Source organism: Semicossyphus pulcher, unplaced genomic scaffold (assembly GCF_022749685.1).
Source record: "Semicossyphus pulcher isolate SPU_LCO1_2020_fin unplaced genomic scaffold, fSemPul1.0.p SCAF_5, whole genome shotgun sequence".
In the NCBI taxonomy this organism is placed as follows: domain Eukaryota; kingdom Metazoa; phylum Chordata; class Actinopteri; order Labriformes; family Labridae; genus Semicossyphus; species Semicossyphus pulcher.
This window is the reverse complement of record NW_027211726.1, coordinates 7,589,872-7,602,459: the sequence shown is the minus strand read 5'-3', so window position 1 is coordinate 7,602,459 and position 12,588 is coordinate 7,589,872. Positions and strand designations below refer to the sequence as shown.

Here is a 12,588-nt window from a genome sequence, read left to right as displayed (position 1 = left end):
TCTTTGGCGCCACCTGTGGCGATTAATGGTAATTGCGGGAGCACACTTCCCAGATATCCAGACAGTGCTGCATGTGTGACGTCCACGGTTGGCTCCGGTTGTAACTCTTGATTTTCCTGGCTGACAGTCGCTTTCCTTTTTAGACTGTTTGCTTCATCTGAGCGTCGAGTTTGTTTCCTTTTCTTTGGATTTTCACTTATTTTTGAAGTTGTATCTGTAGTCATCCATCTTTTCTTTGTTTGTTCAGCCATAGTAGATTACTGTTTACTCGCAACACTTGCAGAGAGCGGAAAAGCAGCCGCTTAGCTCCGCCTACCCTCTCTGGCAGACCAACCACTGCTGGCTGATGGAAAACGCGTCACTAACTGGGCGCTTCTTGTGATTTTTTTCCGTGAAAGTTGCCACAGACACCCAGTCTGTAATACTGCAAATGCTTTCATCAGTGGGCCATAGGCTCAATCACCATTGTGTTACCTCATTCTGCGAAAGATAGCGACTAAACAGACATTTATTTAAAGGAAAATCTTCGAGATTATCACTTTAAATCCCCACAGGAGGTCCTTTTTTAAAGTCAAAATGTGAGTTCTGCTTCTCATAATGTTCGTCCTGCCAATAGAAGATTAAAAGTTAGCTAACTGTGGTTTTATATGAATTTAGTAGTTGTAAAAACTGACTTGTTCTACACCTCACTCTCCCACATTTGTCCTCTCTGTCGCAGGATCTCTTCTCCATCAGCGCCTACGTCTACGCCCAGAAGCCTCAGCTTGACATCCACAGCTTCGAGGGGAACTTCACAAGGGTACAGTAGCTCGTTGACATATTTATAAGCTGTTAAACAAATCTCGAGCACCTGCTGATTTTCCTCTATAGCAGCTGGATTGACAGTGAAGATGTGTATCACTGTAATGTGTTGACAAGCGGCAACAATGAGCGCTTGTGTGTCCATCCGGGCCTGTTGTTATCTCCTGCAGGCGTACCTCTTACATCACAGGCAGGTTCTCGCAGCTCCAGCTCCATCCATCCCGTCTTGCCTGTTGCTCAGTGATTTTTTTTTTTTCTTTCTTTTTTTTTTTATTAATAGCAGATTAGCGCAGCCCCCACAGAGAGGAGAGCTCCGGTACAAAGGGAGGCTTTGTGGCCCGTCTTCACTCTTGGCCACACACCAGGCTTAGTGAGGGAGCACTTCCTCCGCTCATTCATCCTCTGCGGCCTTCCTTTGCATAGCGTGTGCTTTTAGTCCGAGCAGGATGGGAAAAAAATGGGTTCCCACAGATCCGCAGCAAATGAACTTACCTATTTATGAGGGTTTTTCCTTTTTTCTTCCCTCCTCGAGACGGATATGGTGGCTTTGTTTCTGCGGTCCTCATTGAAGCCCTCTGCAGTTATGAACACCGGAGTTTGATGCCAATGTCAGAGCGGTCAAGCTTTCTGCTGCCTGACATTTATTTTTTATGCACCTCTTCCCATGTTTGAGTGGTTTGACAGGATGTGGCTGCTTAGGTATCATAATTATCATATCAGAGAGGCAACTCGAGCCGAAACTGGAGCCTTGACTCTGCACTCCTGACTCGAGCCGTTTTCAGCTTTGGTCTTTATTTAAGAGAGGGTAAAACGGGCAGGGTGTAACAAGAGGCTCTCCAGGGGCTTATTTATCACTGAAATCTCATCTATGTGCACTCTATACTGTTCTTTAAAAAGGAGCCTCTATCGCCATGCCAAATCTAGAGAAAGTATTGATGAAGGGACTACTGTATTGCTACAGTCTGCACAACTGTGTCAGGTGCTTGTGAGAATTAATCGCACAGCAGAGCCCAGCCAGGCTGGATATACACGGACTGAGCTCATGTTGCTCAGTGCTGTTCCTTTGTTTTCAGGGCAATTCTAATGTCCTTGATGAAGTGTTTTGTCCGAAACGGGGAAGAAAAGACAAACACATTTAACTGCTCCGTGTAAAAACAAACATCACAGAATATATACTTCGAACCAAATAACTGCAATATAATTACAACAGAGCTGCTTTATGGTGGAAAACATTTCACCCTCTACTTTTTATTTAGTGTAATTATTTTTTGCGGCATGAAAATTGAAATCAAGTAAAATAAAAAGCCTGAATCACTTTCAGTTCTATTTTTCATTTAATTATTGATAAAAATTTACTTTTTAAGGCATCAATTGTTTCTGTCTTAAGATACGAAACAACTTTATTAATCCTGAAGGAAATTCTTGTGTCATATTGCTCCAAAGTTGAGAAAACAAGTAATGAACTGAAATATACAATATACAGTGTATAGAGGTTAAATGCCAAGAGGCAGTACCTAATCTAATAACAATAGTAGAATAAGATATTTACAGAATTAGGCTTAAAGTGAGAGTAAACAAAGTAATGGTGGCACGGCGATCGGGGTGGTGATCTAACATTGACAGAAGTAATGAAAAACATTGTATTGCACGAGAAGATGACTGTTAAGATGCATGAGATAAAAATGTGATGGTACATGATGATTTGAAAAGTTATATTGTAAATTGAAAGTACTAATAAATGAGCGGTCGTTCTGGAAGTAGAATTCATGGCTTCATAGTCCCGGTTTTATTTTTTGTATTTGCCCGAGGGCTACACTGAACATTACGAATTAGAGGTTGGATAATTGCAGGAATAAATTCACAATGTTGAGGTATTTCTTTCCAGCAGGTGTCTTTTTGGTGACTCAGAAGTTTCTGAAACTAAAATTTGCAGCCATCTTTCTTTTTCATTCCCCTGCAGGAAGACACCGATCCACAGATCCACGAGAGTCTCAGTATTGAAAACACTCTTTGGGCCAGCACAGTTGTTGCATCTGGTAAGTTAAAACAACTTTTATTTATTTATTTGTTATTAAAGTTTTTATTTATTTAAAGATATAGAAACCGACAGTGTCATAACTTTCAGTCAGGAAATATTCAAAGGGTGGGATAAATTTGCACGAACAAAACAGCCAAAATAAAGAAACATTTAGCAATAACAGCAATTCAGCCAGATCGTCACAGTGTCTCAGGGACGCTATGAGTGAGAAAATGACCCATGACCTTTCAAAGATCTCCCCTTCATCATTGATTCTAGCTAACATCTGTTCATTACATATTATTTCTGACATAATTTCCATCCATTTTTTAAGATCTGGAGAGAATGCACTTCTTCATAATCTGAGGAGCCCTACCTTTATCACTGCAGAGTCATATTTTGTTATATTGGACAATTCTGTTTGGTCTCCAAGGATGCATATTCTTGGTGATAAAGGTGTTTTTAAACCTCTGTATTCTAATGCGTCATTTTAAAACTCAGACTGCATTAAAATACTCTCTCTCTTCACCAGAAGGTTTGTTTTCATGCACAATTTCTATGTTATGCTTATTCTGCGTCTTGAATCGTCTGTCATTCTGGGACTCAACCACTACTTGACACCGCTACACAAATAAAGAAAAGATGGACAAAAGAGCGGGGAATGTTTGTAACCTCAACAACCCGAGTTCAAGCCCAGAGAGGAGCCCTTGTTGAGGAGCCCGATTCCCTTTGACCACCGTAGTGGCATGCAGCAGGGTTACTGTGGATCAGTAGAGTAAAACTTATATTAAAATAAATGCAAATGCAGACTAGAATTTTGTACAAAACTTGTGCAACAAGAGGAGCCACTAATATAATTCCTGCTCATCGTTTACTTCATGAGCTCAGTGCTTCTGGTTGGTCTTTTACCCAGGTCGTGTTGCGTGGAGGATTCATGGCATGAAGCCTTGAGGGTGTTTGATTTGATACCACTTGTGTGCTTGTTTGAAGAACTCAGAGAAAAGCCACAGTTGAGGTAATCCTCCCTCGCTCCATCTCAGCGATTCCCCACAGAAGCGGTTGTGTCAGTTGAGAGTGTTTGTGACGCTCTCAGTGATGCCTACACCATTGATTTGCGGTGTTGCTCTCCCCTCCGGCCTGACCTTGACCAGAAGAACGAACACACACACGCACACACGCACACACACACACACACACAAAAAGCCTGACTTAGACCCCTTACATCATCTTCTGCTTGGGAATGTCATTGTTCCCTGCAAGCTTCTTCCTGACAGACACTTCATCCCTCTGCAGTGGCATTCTGGGCGCTTGAACTGGGCCGGATCACCGCGTGTATTCACTCTCTTATACTCTCCCATCCAGCTGTGACAAGTGAATTAGTGGCTCGCATATTCAAATTGAAGCCCCTCTGCATGCTGAGCCACACACCATTTGTCACATGGCTCAATATTTCTGAAGTTCGAAGTCACTGAGAGCGATTCATCACATTCATCCCCTCCGCTCCTGAAGCTGTCGGACTCTTTCTCTTCCTCTCTTCCTCTCTTCACTTCCTTGTTTTGCTTTAAACTTTCTCACCATTTTTATAGTTTGGGGATTTCCGGGGCAGTATTTAGTTTTATTATTGCCTCTGCTCTCCCATTAAGCTCATTTAATATTAATGACTCATTAATCCTCTGTAATAAGGCCACCGTAATGAATTGGCAAATAAAGATGGCAGCGTATTGATCAGGTTTTATGAGCTTCCATAGGGTGCTGAAGGCCCTGAGAGCCTAAACGTATTAAACTCCTGTCTGTTGGCCTGAGTGGCAACGAGACAAAACTGCCTCAGCTCAGCCTTATTGTGTTTCCTCTCATGCAGTTCATCTTACTTGACCAAGACGAGTGTGCACACGGATGTTTTTGCCTCTGTGTGTGTGTGTGTGGGATGTTGGGGGTGGGGTGCAGTTAATGAGCAGCATTACTTTCCTTGTCTCTCTGCTTGGCAGGCACGGTGATCGGGGTGGTGATCTACACAGGCAAAGAGACCAGAAGCGTACTGAACACGTCCTACGCCAAGAACAAGGTGAATACTTTTTGTGTTTCTGCAGGAAAAACATTTGTGATGTGTTATTTGTTTTTTGCATCAACTGTATATAAAGATGGAGGACGTGTCTCCATCTGCTCTCACTGTAGAAAAATTTAAGCCAAAATAGCCCCGTGACAGGTGCTGCCATCTTGAGCTGGTGACGTCATTTGGAGCCAGAGCTGTGCAGTAGAGATCGGCTACTTCGGCTAACCAAAACACACATTTAACTTAACGAAAAAATGTTAAGGATCCAGCACGTCGGCGTGTTTAACAGCTTCTTGTGTTGGTCTGAAGCAGACGTTCACAGATATGTAAACTTCAATGACTGTACTGATTGTTTTAGTTATGTCTCCTCTCTACGTTCTTCCTCCACTCTGCTACTCAGAAACAGATCGGCTGCAGGAGCCGTATTTGTCAGCAGAGCTGTCAATCATCCTTTTTACAGAATCAAATAACTAATTAAAAGTAAACTTGTCATAAAAATTAACACTTGGACATAAATCAGCATGATAAGATCTAACTATAATGACAGAAACCATGTTTGAGAAAAATGTATTTGACGTGTATTTTGATTTTATAGTTTGACTCATGTCCCATCTGTTAACATGGAGGAGGCGGGCTTTATGACCGATACTGCAGCCAGTCAGCAGGGGGCGATAGAGAGGGTTTGGCTTCACTTTTAGGGAGCTGTCATGTCGTCCATCTTTTTATACAGGCTGTGGTTTTTTTGTTTGCAGATTTTTAATGTATGGGTAATTTTAGCTATTTTTTTAGAACAAAAGATTTGTACGTCTTGTAATAAATGTCAACAATTTACTAAAACCCGAGAAGACAACTTCAAATGCTTTACTCTCTTTAACTAACTGTCCAAGAGGAAATAATATTTCATTTATTATCACATCATACAAAGAAAAGCAGCCGATATTCAAAATCGAAAAGCTGCATTTAGGTAATTTTGTATATATGCTTAAAGACTCTATTACCCAAACAGTTGCTGGTTAATTTGTTGTTTTGGCGGTATTTTTACATTTTTACATTTTTACATTTACATGAAAACACACTTGTACACACTTTAGAGTGTTTTTTTTCTTTCTGCACTAATTTTGTGACAGAACTTATTTACAATTATATACAATATTTTGGCAAAGATGAAAAAAACCCAAAGCATTGATAAACTTTAAAATCTAAAAGTCTTGTCAGGTGATGCAAGCATAAACATAAAGCACCTCACTCACAGTAACATCTGCTCCAGGTTCCCCTCACGCCATCGTCCCTCCCCTGCCTCTAATCACTAATCAATCACTTTGGCGAGGTGCTTTTTTAACCTTGACTTTCTAGATAAAGTTGGACCTGTCAATGCAAAAGGTCAGCGCCAGCTGCTAATTAACCAAAAGGGAAATTAACTAAGCGAGGATTTAAATGACATTTTCAGCTGGAAGTTAATCCCACAGAATCCCCATCGAGCGTTTTGTCCCCAGATTGAGGAGATTAATGAAATTTTGAGTCTAAATATAAGATTTCACCTGAAGGATGGCGGAGCTGGATAGACACAGGTCGACTGATAAAGGCAGGAAATCAGCGGTGTTTGTTTTCAGTGACTTTTACACACAAAGTTATCACCTACAACTGTCTGCAGCACTAAAGCTCTCCCTGGCACAACATGGCTTTTTCCTGCTGCGGCACAGTTTTGACACCGGTGTCTTTTATTAAGAACGCTGATGTGGCCGGTCGAACGGCGAGGACCACTGTTTTGTGTAAGCTCGACAGTTGAGAGGAATTCAATATTTCAAGGAGATGATGTCAGAAGTGCCAATATGTGGCCTGGAGATTGGGGGAGAAAGTCGATACAGTGTGGCTGAAGTCGCAGGAACGTTTTGGCCTCATATAATCTGTTGTGACACGGGCCAGGACAAAGCCTGCACTTGATCAATCTGACAGCACGTCAGACATAGATTCACTCTTTGTCTCAGTGTTGTTAGACGGACCTGCGTCTGAGCAAAGAGACGGAACAATGTCACTGACAAGAGGCTGCGCTTCAATAAAGATTGTTCTTTTGAAGCACATATCCAAGTCTCAATATTCTGCTCTCCTCACACGTCTCTCAAACTGGTACTGACTCAGAGGTTTCTCATTCGAGTCTCGTCAAAGCTTTGTCTATTCAACACCACAGTCCTTTATCCTCTATATGAGTCTCATGTTTTACCACCAACATCAAGTCTCTACCGTGTGTTCAACGATTTCAAGCTAGCACGGCCGGCTCTGGCAGTTTTGGCGCCCTAGGCGGGTTCAGAATTTGACGCCCTTACAATTACAAATAGTATAATGTAATTTTTTTATATATTGAATACCATTGTGCCACACAGCCATCCAGAAGAGACGAGATTATTAGTATGATATTGTGATAAAGATCGAGCTTACGTCAATGTGTTGGGATATAAAGACATTCGGGGGCCTTAGACGCCAGTCAGCTTTATTTTGATGCAATTTTCTGCACTCTTTATTAACATTCAAAGTCACCATTGAAAATGTAAAAGATGTGTACCTCAACTGCTTTTATTTAACATTTGACTAGAGTTGGAAAAATGTGAAATGAATTTGTTGCCATTAGTTTATTGTGATATTAAAGGTGCTTCATAGATAACCACTACACATTCTCAGATAGAGTTTATGCATTGTAGTGCTGCACTTCTCCTCTCTCTCTTTCTCCATTACATGCTGCTGTCCCTCTTTTCCTCTCTGTCCGTGTGATTAGACGAGTAGAGCCAGCTAATTAAACAACAGAACATGCATAATATGTACGAGGTTTTCCACCTGGACCTGAACGCATCTCTCCTCTCCTCTCGTTGTAACTTGTGTCGGGAAGTGCGCACTGAGTGAGTGGTTGAGCAAGTAAGAGAGAGAGAGCGGCAGAGTGACGGTTAATGCGAGCGGAGCAGAGAGAGAGGTTGGAGTGAAGGTGTCAGTTTTTCAGTCGGCTTGAATTTAACATTAAAAACTTTTGAGGCTCAAGCCAGCGCCCCCCAGAACGTGGCGACCGCCTATATATTATTCTTTCAAGTCACGTCATCGTCCCTCTCTACCTGGTCTTTTTGTTTTCAGGAGAGGTTGGAATTTTGTCTCTGGGGTAACCTCAGAACAATGATGACTAATTTCAACCCAAATCAAGCTGAGCACCATAAAACAAGTTGCTCGCAGACCCTCCTGATTTAATGTGTCGGATGAATGCGAGCGTCAGAGCAACAATTTTCATGTGAAACTGCTTTGTGTGTTTTTTCCAGTTTTAATAACAGGGTTCGTAAGTTATGAAGAGGAGCAGACCTCTGCGGGTGATTCAGCTCCAGGGAAAAACCCTGTGAACAATAAAAAGTTAGGGGACATTTTGAGACTTGTTTTGTTAAGTTCACAGCCTGCCATCTTTTCTACTGAGGTTTTCAACTATCAACAAGTGAGGGAAGAAAAAACAGAATTAAAAAGAAGGCAAGAACCAGTTTCAGTTCACTCTCCAGACTTCCTTGCCTTGCTGGTGTCACAAAGCGGAACAGTAGACTTCTTCCAGACTGAAGTCCCGATATTCTTTGCTTTGAACTCGATGAATATTCATGTCCCCGGGGCTGCAATCCTTCATCACATTTCACACACATGCTTAAAAAACAAGCCACACAGGCAGATCGAATCATTCCTTTCACTTTTAATGGCTTGGAGATGAATGGAGTAAAATATGCACTTTTTTATTCATTGATAGCATCTTTAGGTTGAGGTAATTGAGTCCCTCTCCCCCCCTTCCCTTGACTGAATGAATAATGACTTCATCTGATCCCCGGCAAAGCTTGAAAAAATTTGGAGCAGCCATTGTTCCAGCAGAAGGGGATCCTTTGCTTCTCAGGCATGCACTGTGCTCTCTGTCTTAATTTTTCTTCATTTTAATCCACCCAAACCCCCTATTTTTCTCAATAGCTCAACCATGAACCATGTAGTGAGGCAGTGGGGTGGGGAGATACCCACCCGCCCACTCACTCAGTGGCTCCCTTTACTCTTCCCTTCTCCGCTCTCTGCTACTGGGAGTTTAACAGCGACTGATAAATCAGTCACACTGGTCTCCCTGCTCTCCCAGTCCTCAGGGGAATGGGCCTGGTGGGGGTTTAGGCTCTGGAGGAATTTCGCTGCTTTTTATACGTGCTCGCCCCCCTCCCCTCCTTTTCAGAGCAGCTCCTTTATTTGAGGGAGGAGAGATGTTATGTTCTGCTGTTTTTGTAAGCGTGGTGCATCAGAAGAAAGCCCTCTGTGTACAGGGCTTTGCTGTGAGCGCTGCCAGAAAGGGGAAGGGCACTTCTTTATTTGACATCTTTTTCCCACATGCTCCATTGGCTGGGAGATACACTCGAAAAATAAAAGACAACTCTGACCCCTTTTCTGTCGTTTTTTTTTTCATCTCAATATGGGAACTTTATTTATTTTTGAGGCCTTTTGACCTTCTGTTGCATTCAGGGACATTACTTCAGCATGCAAAATTAATGCAGCTTGTAGTTTACAGCGAAATAGAGCCACCAATAAACGTATTTATGTGGAACACTCGGTTTGCATGATAAAAGCCTGCAGCCGAGAATGTCTTTCATTGGCTTTGTTTTATTCTCCCTGTGTAGCATATTGTACGGCTTCGGGAGCAGATGGGCAAGTTACAAAGAGTCTTCTCCAGTTTAAGATGTCGGACAACAAATAAGATGCTTAACACAAATCTCCAGTCTGGACTTAATATCATGACTTTATGAAGGATGTGATTCCCACTGATGGAAAACATAACTTCCTCAAGCTATAGAAGCAGAGTGCGAATAAGGGGTGGGTGGTAAACCGGTTTCACACCGCGGTGTCATGATCTGCCACATTCTGCCACGACGTGGATTTTCCAATACCGTCAATACCGTGATAAACAGAAACATTTTGGTTTTCGTACACGTGTTCCATAACTTATCTACAGGAAAGGTCTGTCTGATATCACATCGTCCATCTCTTCCGCACAGAGACCTGACGCTCTGCATGTCACTTGCCTGTAAACATGCACGCGCCACTTTAGCCGTCATATATAATGTGGGATGATGGAGTCAGACGCGCATTATCAGAGGAACCTTGCCCCGGTGTCGTTTAACGCTGTTGCCACATGAACGAACCGTTCACGGAGCAGAGGTGCGGTGGAGTGTTTACTTTTAGCGGCTTCACCTGCTGCGCGCACACGGTTGTGCGTTTGGCGACTGGAAACGAAACTCACGCATCCTACTTCCTAATGTTACCGTCACGGGGCTGCTCACGCTGATTAAACATACATTTGAACACCGTTAGCAACGGTAGATGACAATTAACCCAGCTGCAGCCCACAAGTCTATTTTTAGTCGCTGAACCAAGTGTGGTAAAAGTAGGAGGATGTTTGTTTTTAAAATATAAAATAGACTTTAAAGTCCCAAATAATATGAAGTATAATGTTTATATGTACATGAAAACACATTGATGTGTTCCTTTACATTAACAAAAAGAGTTAGAATCATGTTTTAAGTAGAGTACCTTTTTATTTTGTAATACCATACAATACTGTGATATACATTTTAGGTCATATTGGCCACCTTTGCTATAAACCTGTATAAAAGACCCGGGCATGAAAAAAAAATGAAGTGATATACTGTGAAATACCGCCCAGCACCCGTGCAAATATATAATTAAATGCTCTAACCTAAAATGAGTAAGACGGTGATGGAAATACCTGCTGTTTTGACCTCTGACCTCTTGTTCCTACAGGTTGGTCTACTCGACCTGGAGCTGAACCGCCTCACCAAAGCCCTGTTCCTGGCCCAGGTGGTTCTGTCAATCGTCATGGTAGCGCTGCAGGGGTTTGTGGGTCCTTGGTTCCGAAACCTTTTCCGATTCGTCGTGCTTTTCTCTTACATCATCCCCATCAGGTACTTTGTTTTTTGTTTTTTTTCACCAATAACATTTGGTCTCAACAAGGAAAAAATAAACACAGAAAATGAATAAGAAATCCTTCATCCCAGCTTTAAAAAACAAGCTACAGAGCTGCTACCTTTCCCAGTTTTTACACTCTACAAGACACTTTTAAAAGCATACAAGACCTTTTAATCCAATTTGTGTCAGTTTTTGTTTCTGTTTAATTTCCTCTGTTGTTTCTTCGGTGATAAGTAACATTTTTGTTTTTCCACTGTGTAGTTTGCGTGTAAACCTGGACATGGGGAAGTCGGCGTACGGTTGGATGATCATGAAAGACGAAAACATCCCCGGCACCGTTGTGAGAACGAGCACCATCCCAGAGGAGCTGGGCCGGCTGGTTTATCTGCTCACCGACAAGACCGGTAGGTTTCCAAGCATCCTGAGGAAAGTTTACATTCGCAGTATGTTTTTGGTACTTAAGTCAAAGCAAATTATAATTTATTTTAATTCACAAAAATGTATGTTTATAAGGTGGATTATTGTTTTCATGTTTAACAATAAATAATTTAGGATAAAGAGAAGCACACGATATAATGAAATAAGGTAATAAATCCAGTAAATACACAATAATCACAACAGCTCGCCTCAAACTTCAGGAGCTAAAATAACAGGCCAAGAGTCGGTTGCTCAACATTGCAAAACACTAACCATAAAATACTGATACATTATTTTGCAGTTCAATAATAATTAAAATGAAAACTTGCCTGATCAATCGACATTGAGTGAAACAAAAAAGCTCAAAAATACCTCCTTAAATCCAGGTGTTATCCAGTCCTCCTTTAGCTCCTTCAGTCATGTCTTGTTTCTCTTCTAACAAATAGCCGCTCTTTGCTAATGCTCGACAGCGTGTCAGAGTGATGGACTCCTGCGGTGGTCCCAACATGCTTCTTTGTCTCGCCCTGCTGATCTAGGTAGGAATAGATTAGCTGTGGAGGCCATTTGTCCTGGTTGATAGTTAAAGCACATGGGAAGAAGAACAAGCAATCAATGCAGTAGAATTGGTTAACCCTGTGGCTTTCATGTTTTGAAGTTGGATGTCGTCTAATCTGCTTGATGCTCCATCAGCACTCACTTTAGCTACCAGCATGCTTTAAACAAAACCGTCCTTTGTGGAAGTTTTAGTTTTTTAAGTGTCAAAACATTCACTTATTTTGTCTGCAATGTTGTGTCTTGTTGCAGAGTGAGGACATGCCCTCCATATTAGCAATGACATGAGGTCACGGCACTCTGCAGGGCGCATGACTAATGCAGTCGTCAGAGAGCACCCAGGCACTGAAAGAAAAACATTTGTCCTCCATGATGTTAAAGATCTTTAAATATTCAGGCAATATGTGATTAACTGCTACGACCGACTCACAGCCGTGATGATGTTCAGAACATCACAACCTTTCATGTGATATTGCTTTTATACGACAGTTACAAAAGCGGATCCAGGCTCACTTTATACTTTAGATTTTTGCTCTCATAGTAACACAAATGAATCATTCATTCTGTCAGTAACATCTTAACTGGTCTTCTTAAATGCAGGCACCCTGACACAGAATGAAATGGTCTTCAAGCGGCTGCACTTGGGAACAGTGTCCTATGGCACCGACACCATGGATGAGATACAGAGCCACATAATCCAGTCATATGCACAGGTAAGATTGATCGCTTATTTAGATGGACTGTCCATAAGAATACATCTATTAGAGATTAAACTGCTGAGATTATGTCC

The 12,588-nt window shown here is 41.8% G+C and overlaps 1 protein-coding gene across 1 annotated transcript in view; it reads left to right on the top strand.

The window, feature by feature from the left end:
- atp9b (ATPase phospholipid transporting 9B) overlaps positions 1 to 12,588 on the top strand; it is a 46,543-nt gene that overhangs the window by 14,110 nt on the left and 19,845 nt on the right. Inside the window, exons 9-14 of the mRNA XM_069681540.1 lie at positions 719 to 799; positions 2,762 to 2,837; positions 4,804 to 4,880; positions 10,665 to 10,825; positions 11,091 to 11,233; positions 12,399 to 12,511. Coding sequence (XP_069537641.1) covers positions 719 to 799; positions 2,762 to 2,837; positions 4,804 to 4,880; positions 10,665 to 10,825; positions 11,091 to 11,233; positions 12,399 to 12,511 — 651 coding nt within the window. The remainder of the gene's footprint in view (positions 1 to 718; positions 800 to 2,761; positions 2,838 to 4,803; positions 4,881 to 10,664; positions 10,826 to 11,090; positions 11,234 to 12,398; positions 12,512 to 12,588) is intronic.